Source organism: Vigna unguiculata, chromosome 7 (assembly GCF_037176805.1).
Source record: "Vigna unguiculata cultivar grain cowpea cultivar isolate G323 ecotype 2 chromosome 7, ASM3717680v1, whole genome shotgun sequence".
Classification (NCBI taxonomy): domain Eukaryota; kingdom Viridiplantae; phylum Streptophyta; class Magnoliopsida; order Fabales; family Fabaceae; genus Vigna; species Vigna unguiculata.
In genome coordinates this window covers 121,926-134,809 of record NC_140798.1, presented here as the reverse complement: position 1 = coordinate 134,809, position 12,884 = coordinate 121,926, and the positions used below count along the sequence as shown (strand labels likewise).

Genomic DNA, 12,884 nt, shown 5'->3' with positions numbered 1-12,884 from the left:
AATTTCAAGTTTAAATTACACAAACCCATTATTACTTTACAAAACTTATCTTTGATATCTAAAAACATTTCTTAAATCTTCTAAGTATTTTTCATCTTATCATACCCTTAAATATACATTTATTTTATTTATTTGTTTTGTCCGATGGTTTATCAAATTGTTTTTAAAACACACAATTAATCATTTTTTATTTTTTTTAATGTTTTTATTTGTTATTTATTTTTATCATATTTTTTATAAAGTTTTATAAACATTTTTATTTTCTTACTTATTCTCATAAGTTTAATTTTATCACCGTAGTTACACTATTGCAGTGACGGATTTTTGACACCGGTTATTTTTTATATTGTACTTCGATTCCCGAATCAAAATATATCAATGAGATAAAAAAAAAAGTCTTTCTGTTTCGGTTTTAAACTGAAACATAACCTTTGATGTTAGACTTCGATTGTCTCTAAAATCAAAACCTAAAAAATACAAAATTATAAGATAAATAAATAAATAAAAATAGGCTTCGGTTTTGAAAAAACAACTAAAGCCTATTCGATTATAGGCTTTGATTCATTGGGAAATTGAAGTCTATTGTAGATTTAAAAAAAAATCATTGAATAACTCTCACGTTATATTAAAGAACTTAAACAATTAAACTAAAATTTAATACCATCGGATGAACAAAATACATACAACATATGTAAAAATTGAGAACAATATTGAAATATTTTCATGAATTTACAATATATACATATATATATATATATATATATATAAATCAAATATATCATCATATCATTTTTAGGGTTCGAAAAAAGAAAATGCAAACCTATAAACATAATTTTAAATGATTCACTATGAAAAAAATACTCAAGCATGAGAGCTCTTTAAATGGTGAGCAAATGATGAAAAAACAAACAAAAACATTAGAATACCAAACACCAAATACCTCTTTAGACATGCAATGAGAACCTGCGAATGAAGGAAGCAAATGAAGAGAAACTAAAAGTGTTAGGATGAAAGCTTATATATTATGTTGATTGGTGTTATAGTTAATTGTTGATATCTTAGGAAATTATGTGATTGATGATATATTGAGAATTTATGTTATTGGGTGAGAATCAAGTAATCCATTTATGGACTAAATATTCTTAAGCAAATTTGTAAGTAGGAATTAGTGAAAATAATGCACCCAATATGTATATATACCAGTTTGAAATAAATAAACAAGGTGATTTTCCCATTTATTTTTGTTAAAAAAGAGAAAGCAAGAGAGAAGAGAAAACATGAGAAGAAAGGGTTCTGAGGAACATGAGTCTACAAATATTGTGGTAGAGAAGTAACTTTTCTAAAAATTTAACCTTAGGTAAACTTAGATTATTCGTAGAAACGAAACTTATAGTTATACAAGTATTTTCAAAAATGCCACTAATACTACATTGACACTTGACCAATGCAAATATTTTTAAAAAATTGGATTGAACTGAATAAAAAAATAAATATAAGGACTAAATTAAGATTTTATACTGGTACTACAATATTACCACATCACATTGTCTCTACGTAGCAACACACTTACTTTACACATGACATTGAACAGAAAAACACATAAAACTGACACATGAGTTAAGGTCATTATATATACCGTTCTAACAAAAATTACCAAATTTCATCATATTTTTAGAAATAGAAAATTAATTGGAACAATCAAAATATGATGACTTACTTAAAATTTTTGAACAAAGACCAATAAAATATTTTAACCTTTTAAAAATTATTTTCATTAGAAACAGAAAACAATTACCTAGAAAATAAGGGGGCGTTTAAAATGATCAATAATGTAAAAAATTTAAGATAGAAAATGAAACAAATGATAACGAGAGAAAAGGTTGGAAAAAGTTTTGAACTATAAATTCTCCCAAATAAATTTTGTAGACAAGAAGAGATTAAATGATAAATGAATTAAAAGTCAACAAAGATATATTTAATGGAGAGAGAAAGGTAATAAAGAAAAGGAAAGTGGAAATAAATACGCAAAAGGCACTGAAGATGCAAGGAATTAGAAGATATATGAGAAATTTCAAAATGTTAATATAATATATTCTTAAATTATATAATCTGAAATATTTTTTTAAATTATATAATTTATAATATATTTACTTTATATTGCATAGTTTAGAATGCATCTCCACTTTACATGGTCCAAAACTAAATTATATTTTTGAATCAGATGTTTTGAAAATAATTTAGGAATTTCACAATTTAAAAGTTGAAATTATAATTGACTTTCAAATAGTGTAATCCTTAAGTTCACGGGATATGAAATTATTATTTTGGATTAATTAATTCAAAATTACAATCCATAAATAACTAAAAAAAATCTATGTGAAATTCATAATTGTTAAAATCGTTCAAAATTAAAAAAACGTATATCTGAAAAACTTAAGTAACTTTAACACCTATACAACTTTCATTTCCTCAACAATACTTTTTATTAATGTATTGTCTAAAACAAGAGTTCACAGGTAAGAACACCAACTAATGCCGGCAATGAGTATTGTTTGAATAATAAAGAAAAAAATGGGGTCAAATACACATTTTCAAGAATGAGGTGTAAGAGAAAAAAACGAGTGAAGGAAGAAATTGCGCACAAGGCGCAACAATAGTGAGTTCAGAAAAAAAAAACAAAGAAATAGTGACCGTTTGCGAATATTAAAATACAGCTCAATAATTTATTATTCTGAAAATAAAAAAGCTTTGGGTTGGGATGGAAACACGTGAGCAGGAAGTAGAAGGGTTAAAGGGTGCCACGTGAGGCCACAAAATCGCAGGAGCCAATTAGAGCAAGAGCTGGGATCTTGAGTTTGCCCTTCTCTTACTTTTCCTTTTCACTCGTGTCACATAAATAAACGAAGAGAGAAAAAGAAAAGAAAAAGAAATAAAACGAAGCCTCTTTCCTTCCACGCCTCAAATGCAGTTCGCGGTTCAAATTCTCCGCCATGGCATCTTTTTATTCTTGCCGCTTCTCCAACAAAAATCTATGCTCTACTAGTAATTCCTGAATGAGTCAAGTTAGTAATACCATGGTTCTTTCTTGAGTTGCAGTAATGGAAACTGCGCTCACTTGCTTCTTCTGTGGCAGAGTCCCACCCACGCCCAAATTGGGGCCTGCTGCAACTGCAACTGCAACTCCAACTCACCACTTCCCTTGTAACAATGCCTCCACCCACCTGCGTTCTTCCTTCCCCCCTTCGTTTCGACTCTATCGCCTAATTCCGAACGCTACTAACACCAGCCAACCCAAGGTTTCCACCAACTCTAAAACCAGAAGAAGGAGAAGAAGAAGTTGCGAGACTCAGGTGGTGGTGGAGGACGCTGCTGCTGTCCATCACAACGGAGACCCAATTGGGAAGAAGGATCTCGGGAAGAGTGTTACGAGATGGATTCGCGACAGCATGAGGGCCATGTCATCTGATTTAGCTGCGGCGGAGATGCAGGGAGAGATGGAGTTGTGGGAGCGCATGGGACCGGGTCTCACTTTTATTATGCAGGCACAGCCCTATCTCAATGCTGTTCCTATGCCCATTGGCCTTGAAGGTGTTTGCTTGAAGGCCTGCACGCACTACCCCACTCTGTTCGACCATTTTCAGAGGGAGCTTCGCGCTGTTCTCCAAGACCTGCAGAACGACAACTCCATTCAGGACTGGCGGGACACCAAGTCTTGGAAACTGCTTAAGCAGCTCGCCAATTCAGGTTTCTCTTTATTTCTCCTTACATAACACTTACTAATCAAAATTAATTTACTATATTATGCATTCGGTGCTCCCTCCGCCTGAGCCAACTGTGCTGAGAAAATCAATTCAAATTTCTAATGTGAATTCAAGATCTAATAAGTTGACAAGTGAAAGGTTGCAACTGTTGCTACAATTTATGAAGGGGGTGACTCTTGGAATTTTGAGAAACAATTACTTGTTGCTTATTCAGAGTCTGTATAAGTCATTCACTACTATGTAAACAGAGGTTATTGGGGTGAGAAAAACCTTCAACCTGAAGAATGAGTTACACTCTGACTGAGAGCCGTCGTGTAATGGAGATGATTCTTTCGTCGAGAAAACTTGTAATCTTATGACATAAAAAATACGAGATACGGTCCCCATGGACAAATTTTCAGGATCGAGCCTCGTTGATAGAAAAAAAACAGTGATTAGGACAGAGATGAGTCATCGGTAAAGTTGGTGAATATTCCATACCAATTACTTGATTACAAAAAAAATGTGTTAAGATGAAGCTGTGTTGTTTCTATTTGTGGTGTCTTTGTGTGTATCTCATATCTTTGATCCGTGTTCAATGGGAGTGGATTTTTCTATCAGTTTCTGTTAACTCAAAATAAATGGTCTTACTGTCTAATGGTTCATTTACAGCTCAGCATAGGGCAGTTGTGAGAAAGATAGCACAACCCAAGAGTGTCCAAGGTGTTTTAGGAATGGACTTGGGAAAGGTCAAAGCAATACAGCACAGGATTGATGAATTCACCAATCGCATGTCAGAACTACTCTGTGTCGAAAGGGATGCTGAATTGGAGTTTACTCAGGAGGAATTGGATGCCGTTCCTAAACCAGATGATGTTTCTGATTCTTCAAAACCTCTTGATTTCTTGGTTAGTCATAGCCAGCCTCAACAAGAACACTGCGACACCATTTGTAATTTAAATGCCATCAGTACCTCTACAGGTCTTCTCCTTTTTCTCTTTTCTTTTCACTTATTCAGACAAATTATGACCTTGCATTGACCTTCCTTCTAAAATTTAGTCTTTCCTTTATGTTGGTGTGCTATATAAGAAGTTGAACAGTTCACATGCTAATGAGTTATATGATCTGATGTAGTAAACTACAGGAAGTTCATTAATATTTTAGATATGGACTATATAAAACATCTTGGTGAAACATACTCGCAGTCTGTTTTCCAATCAATTCAGTTATTGAGATATATCTCCATTTTCTTTTGTTCATTTTGAGGAAGCCTCATAAATGTACTGCATCTACTCAAGATTTTATATTTGTTGATTTTATTGATATTTATGCTTATTGTACCCAATTGTTTTTAATGGAAAATCAGTCATGAAATAAAGACTCAATTCGGTTTTCCAATTTGTTCTTTGCAAAGTGATCATGCTTGTCAACATTTGTCTTAGTTCTTTAAAACATTTATAGATTATCTTGACATTCTTCACCAATCATTATGTGATCATGCCTGTCAGCAAACCAGGGCTGCCCAATGCAGAATGTTGATATCTTTACTAAAACCACTTGAACATGCTTGATTTACTGTATCTAATATTGGGTGAAAGTATATATTACTGAGGTTAGGAAGTAGATAAACGTGGAAGGTAGAATGGTAAACACCCAAACACTTTGGAAACACAACCTCAAAACCTTGCTAATAAGGAGATAGAACCAAACACTTAAGTACTCTGCCAAACATCTCACACTCGATTTGGGACTTAGGTACTCCATACTGAAGTCCCAATCCCAATCATAGATTTAGACCTAGATGAACCTTTACTCATCTAGGTTTAGAATGTAAATCATAATTACGTGTGGTCTTTTCGATCACTTGGATGTCTATAGTCTAAGTTAAAAACCCTAAGAAAATCAATAAGCTATATGTAGACGTCTATATGATGCATAAGCATCTTGTCTTAACTGATGGGATGCATGCATAGGATGCTAGTTATATGAATTTAGTCTTTGTAACTTGTACTCAAATCCAGTCTGCGTGCTATGGTCATAATTCATTTTGTAAACAGGACTGGGGGGAATGCATTTGGTGTTATTCAAGGTTGAAGGGAACCACCGGTTACCACCTACTGCTCTTTCACCTGGAGACATGGTTTGTGTAAGAACATATGACAGCAGGGGTGCAATTACAACTTCTTGCATACAAGGATTTGTAAACAGTTTTGGAGATGATGGCTGTAGTATTACAATTGCTTTAGAGTCACGCCATGGTGACCCTACATTCTCTAAACTATTTGGGAAGAATGTGCGCATTGACCGTATTCAAGGACTGGCTGATACACTTACCTATGAGGTATTGCAATCTATTTTTAGATTTCTTGGATTAGTGTTCTTAACAACACACTCTCTCTTTCTAACACATTCTCTACTGTTAGTTAAAATTTACTGAAAATTACAAAATCGTAAGATGAGAGGGACTCATTAAATAGGAAGTGGAATGGAACACAGAAATATTTGTTTTCCTATAATTTTTATCCAATAATAGTTTGTCTTCAAAAGAGCGTGTTGCTAGCATTTTTTATTATGTGTTTACCAAAATTTTTTGTGGCTCTAAGAAACATTTGTGAAAAAATTGCGAAAGGGTGCAATGAGTTCTATGAAAGCTGAGGCTAAGAAGTTTTGAGTAGAGATCCAAATCAAGGTGTAATGAGTGTCTACTATTTGCATTTAGTCAAGTACAATAAAATAAAATCATCAGTATCTAAAGACAAAAATAAAATGGTCAACTATTAATTAGTTAATTCAACTAATGAACATATTTACTATATAAACTGTCAATATGCATCTTCCTTTTCGTAATACTAGTCCACAACTTCTTTACTACTAGAAAGTTGATGTTACGATGTTGACAGTTGACAATATAGAAAGATTATCACCTCTGACCACTTTTATCATAATGACTTTGCTCTCTTGTCTGCTTGGCTAGCTGTGGAAGTTAGTTGATTCAAAATTTCTTATTTATATTACGTAGGTCTTCCCCAAGCTTATGAAAAAAGAAACATGTATGTCTCGATGTATTTAATAAATTCTATGATCTACTTAAGTTAAATCTTAGATTTATTATAGCTGTCTTCTCTGCCTTGCCAAGGGGCTCTAGGGGTTAAGGGATTGCTGATGTTATGTATGAATAATACTTATATATTCTGTTCTAATTATTATATGTTGATCGCTCATCATACATGAGCATCTATTGAACTGTGATGGAAACAATAAGAATTGAACTGAAAAATTCCAGTGGACTTAGTGTTGTCAATATTTCTGTTAATAATTAGGAAGCATGATTTGGTGATAAGATACAAAAAGACGTTGTATGTAGTCTTAAGCCATGATTAAAAAGTGTATGTTTCTTTTTCTAAAGAATAGTCATTCATTACTTCAAAGTTTTAAGTTGCACATCAACTGCATTTGATCCGGAAACATATGTACTTTTAGCCTTGAAATAATTTGTAAATGATGTTCTTTGTTAGTTACTATCCTTCAGTTACTTCTGTTAGAAGAGTGCATGAAAAAATCTGGATGTCTTGGAGTAATTTGAAATATCTTAGATTATCTCTTGAGATTTGTTTTCATATTTGCTTATATTTTCATCAATTATTTCCTCATTTAATCCAGATTATGAGTCTTGTACTAATATAGATAAGGGTCAATGTTAAATGTTGTGTGACATTATGCCATATAAAATCAATATTGATTTCAGAATATTCTATTTCTTTTCTATAATTTCAACAACTTTATTTTATAGTGGATAGTTTGTTGCCTGCAGTTGCTGTCTTATTTCTTTTTATTTGTTTTGCATGACCTAGTCTGTTAATAAAACATGGATCAGCACCTTTTTTTTTTTTTAACTTTTGCTTTATTTCCTTTGCCTTCGAGGTTGAAAAATAGTATTAATTGTCCTTAGTGAACTTATTTCTTCAGTGCTCTTGTGGTCTATGAAAGTGAATAACTTAACTATTATATGTTGATAAAGTGAATACGTAGTAATCAATTCAATTACCATTTTGAGTTGTGGGGTAAAACATGTCATGTGGTTACAACATTCTGCCACTTGCTATGGAAAGGTCAGGCATTGTGATATTTTAAAAGGTGTTAACTACCCAGCACCTACTTTTTCTGCCAAAAAATATTTTTACATTCTGGTGATCTCAGCTTTGTACAGATTAATATAATTAAGATAATTCACAGTGATGGTTCTATTTTTTTAATTTCATTACAATTGTACTGCTTAGTTCACTTAATTTATGTGTAAATACACATAATTTATAAAGCTTATGACTTTATCAGCGGAACTGTGAAGCTCTAATGCTGCTTCAGAAGAATGGTTTGCGTAAGAAGAATCCTTCGATTTCTGTTGTTGCTACTCTGTTTGGAGATGCGGAAGATGTTGCATGGCTAGAGAAGAATAATTTCGCCGACTGGGCAGAAGAAAAATCTGATAGAATTTTAGGAAGTGACAGCTTTGATGATTCTCAACGGAGAGCAATTGCGTTGGGTTTGAATAAAAAGAGGCCTGTGTTGGTTATCCAAGGCCCTCCCGGAACAGGCAAGACTGGTTTGCTCAAGCATCTTATAGCATGTGCTGTTCAGCAAGGTGAACGGGTTCTTGTTACAGCACCTACTAATGCAGCCGTAGATAACATGGTTGAAAAACTTTCAAATGTCAGATTAAATGTTGTGCGGGTTGGAAATCCAGCCCGGATATCAAAAACAGTGGGATCAAAGTCTTTGGAAGAAATTGTAAATGCTAAGCTTGCAAGTTTTCGAGAAGAGTATGAGAGGAAGAAGTCAGATCTAAGAAAAGATCTAAGACATTGTTTAAGGGATGATTCACTAGCTGCTGGCATACGTCAACTTCTGAAGCAGCTGGGAAGGTCACTGAAGAAAAAGGAAAAACAGATAGTAAATGAAGTTCTATCCAGTGCTCAGGTTGTGCTTGCCACAAATACTGGAGCAGCTGACCCTTTGATTCGAAGACTAGATACTTTTGACTTGGTCGTCATAGATGAAGCTGGACAGGCAATTGAACCCTCTTGTTGGATTCCTATATTGCAAGGTAAGCGGTGTATTCTTGCTGGTGATCAATGCCAACTTGCTCCTGTCATACTATCCAGAAAGGCCTTGGAAGGTGGTCTAAGAACATCTCTATTGGAAAGAGCTGCAACTTTGCATGAAGGGATTCTCACCACTAGGTTAACTACACAATATCGAATGAATGATGCTATTTCTAGTTGGGCTTCGAAGGAGATGTACGGAGGATTGTTGAAGTCCTCTGAGACTGTATCTTCTCATCTTCTTGTAGACTCTCCTTTCGTTAAGGTAGTATGCCCATCAATGATATCTCCATTTTCATTGAATTGAGGATTTCTATTTACATCTTGTTCTAATTAATGTGTCTCAAACCCTTTTTCCTGTTGCTGTTTTATTTTGCCGGTCTTTAATTTCTAGAGATGCTACTTAAAATCTTTCAAGTAGTTTATGAACATTCTACAAAACAAATCTTTCTAGACAGTATCATGCTTCTTTGATATTGTTACCCTGACAAGGTCTTAAAAGGGTCTTAGATAAGACTTTGGATCATAAGAATAAAACATTATTTTTCACTTTCTCATAGGTTTTACTTGTATTAAAGTGTAAATAAAAAAGTGTACCGGACCTGATCATTAGAGCAAAACTTGTAAGATCTTAAGAGTGATGTGTCATTGTGGAAACCCACATAAATTAAAATAAGACCTTATGATTTAACCTTTGTATTGAAGATGAACTCGATAGACAATATAATGCTACAAATGTTCAAAAGACAACTTTTCATGAAAGAGATTTATCAAGCATTACTGTATGAATGTAGCAAATGAAAGATTAGCTTCTTGTTTGTTGCAATTATATGGACTGTTTTACTTTTGCCATATTTTGCTTATTAAAGGGATGGAAAGTTTGACTTTTCTGTTGTTGCAGCCTACCTGGATAACACAATGCCCACTACTATTGTTAGATACCAGAATGCCATATGGAAGTCTGTCAGTTGGTTGCGAAGAGCATCTAGACCCAGCTGGAACAGGCTCACTTTATAATGAAGGAGAAGCTGAGATAGTTTTGCAGCATGTCTTTTCCTTAATTTATGCTGGTAATGACATTTGACTAAGGTTTCAATTTCGGCAATAGCTTATAACATAACATTTTCCCTTGTGAATGTTTTACGATTAACAAAGAAATTGCAAGAACAAAACTCAATGATTAAGATTGAAAGATGACAGGCGGGCAATAAATGGTACATTGGTCACTACCCCTCGGCCCAACTACTATAGTGAATGGACCTTTAACATTAGACCAATGTGGTCTGTTCCAAAGGGTGTTTTCGTCCATACCTTGGCGCATGAGTCTGTTCTCTTTATAGGCCAAAATCTACTGTTACAAATAGATAATTAATTCATTCCTCGATATCTAAAATTAACCGTCTTGACTAGTAACGGATGTCAAAGTTTAGGTTTTCACACAATAATTAAGAATGTATAGAAAGAGTAGAAAAAATAGTGTCAGCGTCTCTCTACTGCTTCAAAACCTCATTAATATATAAAGCATATTATATTTAATCCAAGAAAAAGAAAAGAGAGGATATTACTGCATTTTATTTTATGTCATCATACTTCACAATGCACTCAGGCTTTTAAGCTTTGAAACCTTATTTTCTGTTTTGCTGATGTAAGATTTTCTTTTTAAATTGAATCTGAAATGCGGCGTTCACCTAACCACTATGCTATTGCGGTGCAATCCCCCCCTTAATATTTGAGCATAGTATTTTCAATCCAAGGAAAAAGAAAATGATATTACTGCATATCACTTTTTGTTATCATATTTTAGCAAAGTAAGTTGTCTTTCACATTTTTGAAATCTTTTGATTCAATTTGTCATTTGTGTTTGCTGATGTAAGTTCTTTGTTAATTTGAACTGGAAATGCAGGTGTTAGCCCAGCTGCTATTGCCGTGCAATCCCCCTATGTTGCTCAAGTACAACTTTTGAGGGACAGGCTTGATGAGTTTCCCGAAGCCGCAGGCACAGAGGTTGCAACCATTGACAGTTTTCAAGGTCGGGAAGCTGATGCAGTAATTTTATCGATGGTATGATCCAAATCCAATTTTTAGATCCATTATTTCAACAATGTTCTGGTTAGCAAATAAAAGAAAGTTATTACTTAATGAAAAATTAAAAGAAAAATTGCGCTTACCTCTCTTAAGGTCTTCTTAAATGACAATTATATCCTTTCTAGTTTTCAAAATACAATCATTCCCTATACAATACCACACTTGTTTCTTTTTAAGTATCATATAAGTTTTTTGTGCACGTACCAAGAAAAACAATTTTTTCCCTAATATAGTTATGAAGTTCTTAATTTAGCCTTTTCATTTATACTATACAATAAATGCATGAGTTGTTTTTCATTTCCACTCTTTATGATAAGTATGTAAATTAATTAAAAGTTAGATGGAAAGTAAGGATATAATTTAGAAAAATTAATTAATCTTGAACTCAAAACACACACAATCTGACACTTGGAAAAAAAATGGAGTAATAAAGGAGTATTTGTGTCACATTATTAAAATGACATTACAGAGTAAAGGTCCATCTAAAGGGAAAAAACTTACATACAGTACCTACAGTACTGTTGGTGCTATTCTTCAATCATTTTCAGAGATTTACTCTGGTAATATGTAATGCATTTGATAAAAAGGCATATTACCAAGGTGAAACTTTAAATATAATTGAGGAGCACCTATAGTAGTGAATGTAAGTTTTGTCCTATACGAATTAAAGGGGTTGTGAGTATCATTTAAAAGGACTTTAAGATGAGGTAGTGCAATTTTCCCAAAAATAAATGTTTGGAAAGTATCAATAAACATGTGAAAGTTAAAGTATGATCACAGTACAACATTTAGAGTAAGATGAAGCCAGTTAAATGAAGTCCCTTACATCCTATTACTATTGAAGATTTCATCATATACCCTCTTTTCAATAACGGAAGTTTAGTCATCTTATGTTTATTTTAGTCACCACATTTAAAAGAATGGTTTTTATTTCTCTTGTGCTTCCTTATGCAAGAGCTTTTTGGGTTTGAAATATGGACATGGACCCAATAGAATTTTTTATTTTTACTTTTATTAAAACATAGTGATAACAAGGATGAAACATTTAATCACTTGGTCAATAGGACACCTCGATTCTATGTCATTAACCACCATCTTCTGAAGTATGTAAACTCACTCCTTAAAAATTGATACTGTCACTGCATTGCTTCCATAATGTCCTCTTCTACTCACTATCTCATTTTACTTGTTCATAATTAACTTCTGCATATAGGATGTTATGTAAAGTTATTCTTTAATGATTGGTGAGACATACGATTAGTTACCACTACCAGTTTGATTATTGAACCTTCAAATCCTGAGATACGTAATCCATGTAAGAGATTCTGAATTTGAAAAACAATTTGATTATCGTCTTCCATATGAACTGACATATTAGTACTTGTGTTGCCCCTTTAACAATAATAATAATAAAATAGGTTCGATCAAACACATTGGGAGCTGTTGGATTCCTCGGGGATAGCAGAAGAATCAACGTTGCCATCACAAGAGCACGCAAACATGTAGCTTTGGTCTGTGACAGCTCGACTATATGCCACAATACCTTCTTAGCAAGACTTCTTCGTCATATTAGACACTTTGGTAGGGTGAAGCATGCAGAGCCAGGTAGTTTTGGAGGATACGGACTTGGGATGAATCCAATATTACCTTCCATTAATTAGTGTGCAATAGTAGCATGAAACAAATTTAAAAATTACCTATCAATTGTTCTATGGGTATTTAATGTGGGACGGGAAGTACAGGTGAATAGTTTTTTTTTTTTTTTTCTTTTTTCCTTTCGTGTCGTGAAAACTTGTATAGTTGTATAGCAATTCATAAATTCAATATTGTGTAGCATATAAAGTACCGCACGTGCATGACAATCGGGAACAAAAGCTCATTGAAACCCTCAAAATTGGAATGGCATGGTTGATTTCACATTACAGACCTGACTTTTCATATCATGTGTAATTTAAGAAAC

The 12,884-nt window shown here is 33.4% G+C and overlaps 1 protein-coding gene across 2 annotated transcripts; it reads left to right on the top strand.

Moving 5' to 3' along the window:
• Window positions 1-2,922: 2,922 nt before the first annotated feature.
• On the top strand, window positions 2,923-12,846 carry LOC114191539 (P-loop containing nucleoside triphosphate hydrolases superfamily protein). 2 transcript variants are annotated; one of them, XM_085675878.1, is made up of 7 exons: window positions 2,923-3,744; window positions 4,413-4,721; window positions 5,798-6,081; window positions 8,073-9,104; window positions 9,741-9,909; window positions 10,743-10,900; window positions 12,138-12,336. In XM_085675878.1, exons 1-7 carry the CDS (start codon window positions 3,099-3,101, stop codon window positions 12,147-12,149), a joined length of 2,610 nt encoding a protein of 869 aa, XP_085532004.1. In that variant the 5' UTR covers window positions 2,923-3,098; the 3' UTR covers window positions 12,150-12,336. The 2 variants fall into 2 exon arrangements, with proteins under 2 accessions (XP_085532004.1, XP_027936564.1); XM_028080763.2 differs by lacking the exon at window positions 12,138-12,336 and adding an exon at window positions 12,343-12,846 and having other exon boundaries at window positions 2,926-3,744.
• The last annotated feature ends 38 nt before the right edge of the window (window positions 12,847-12,884 follow it).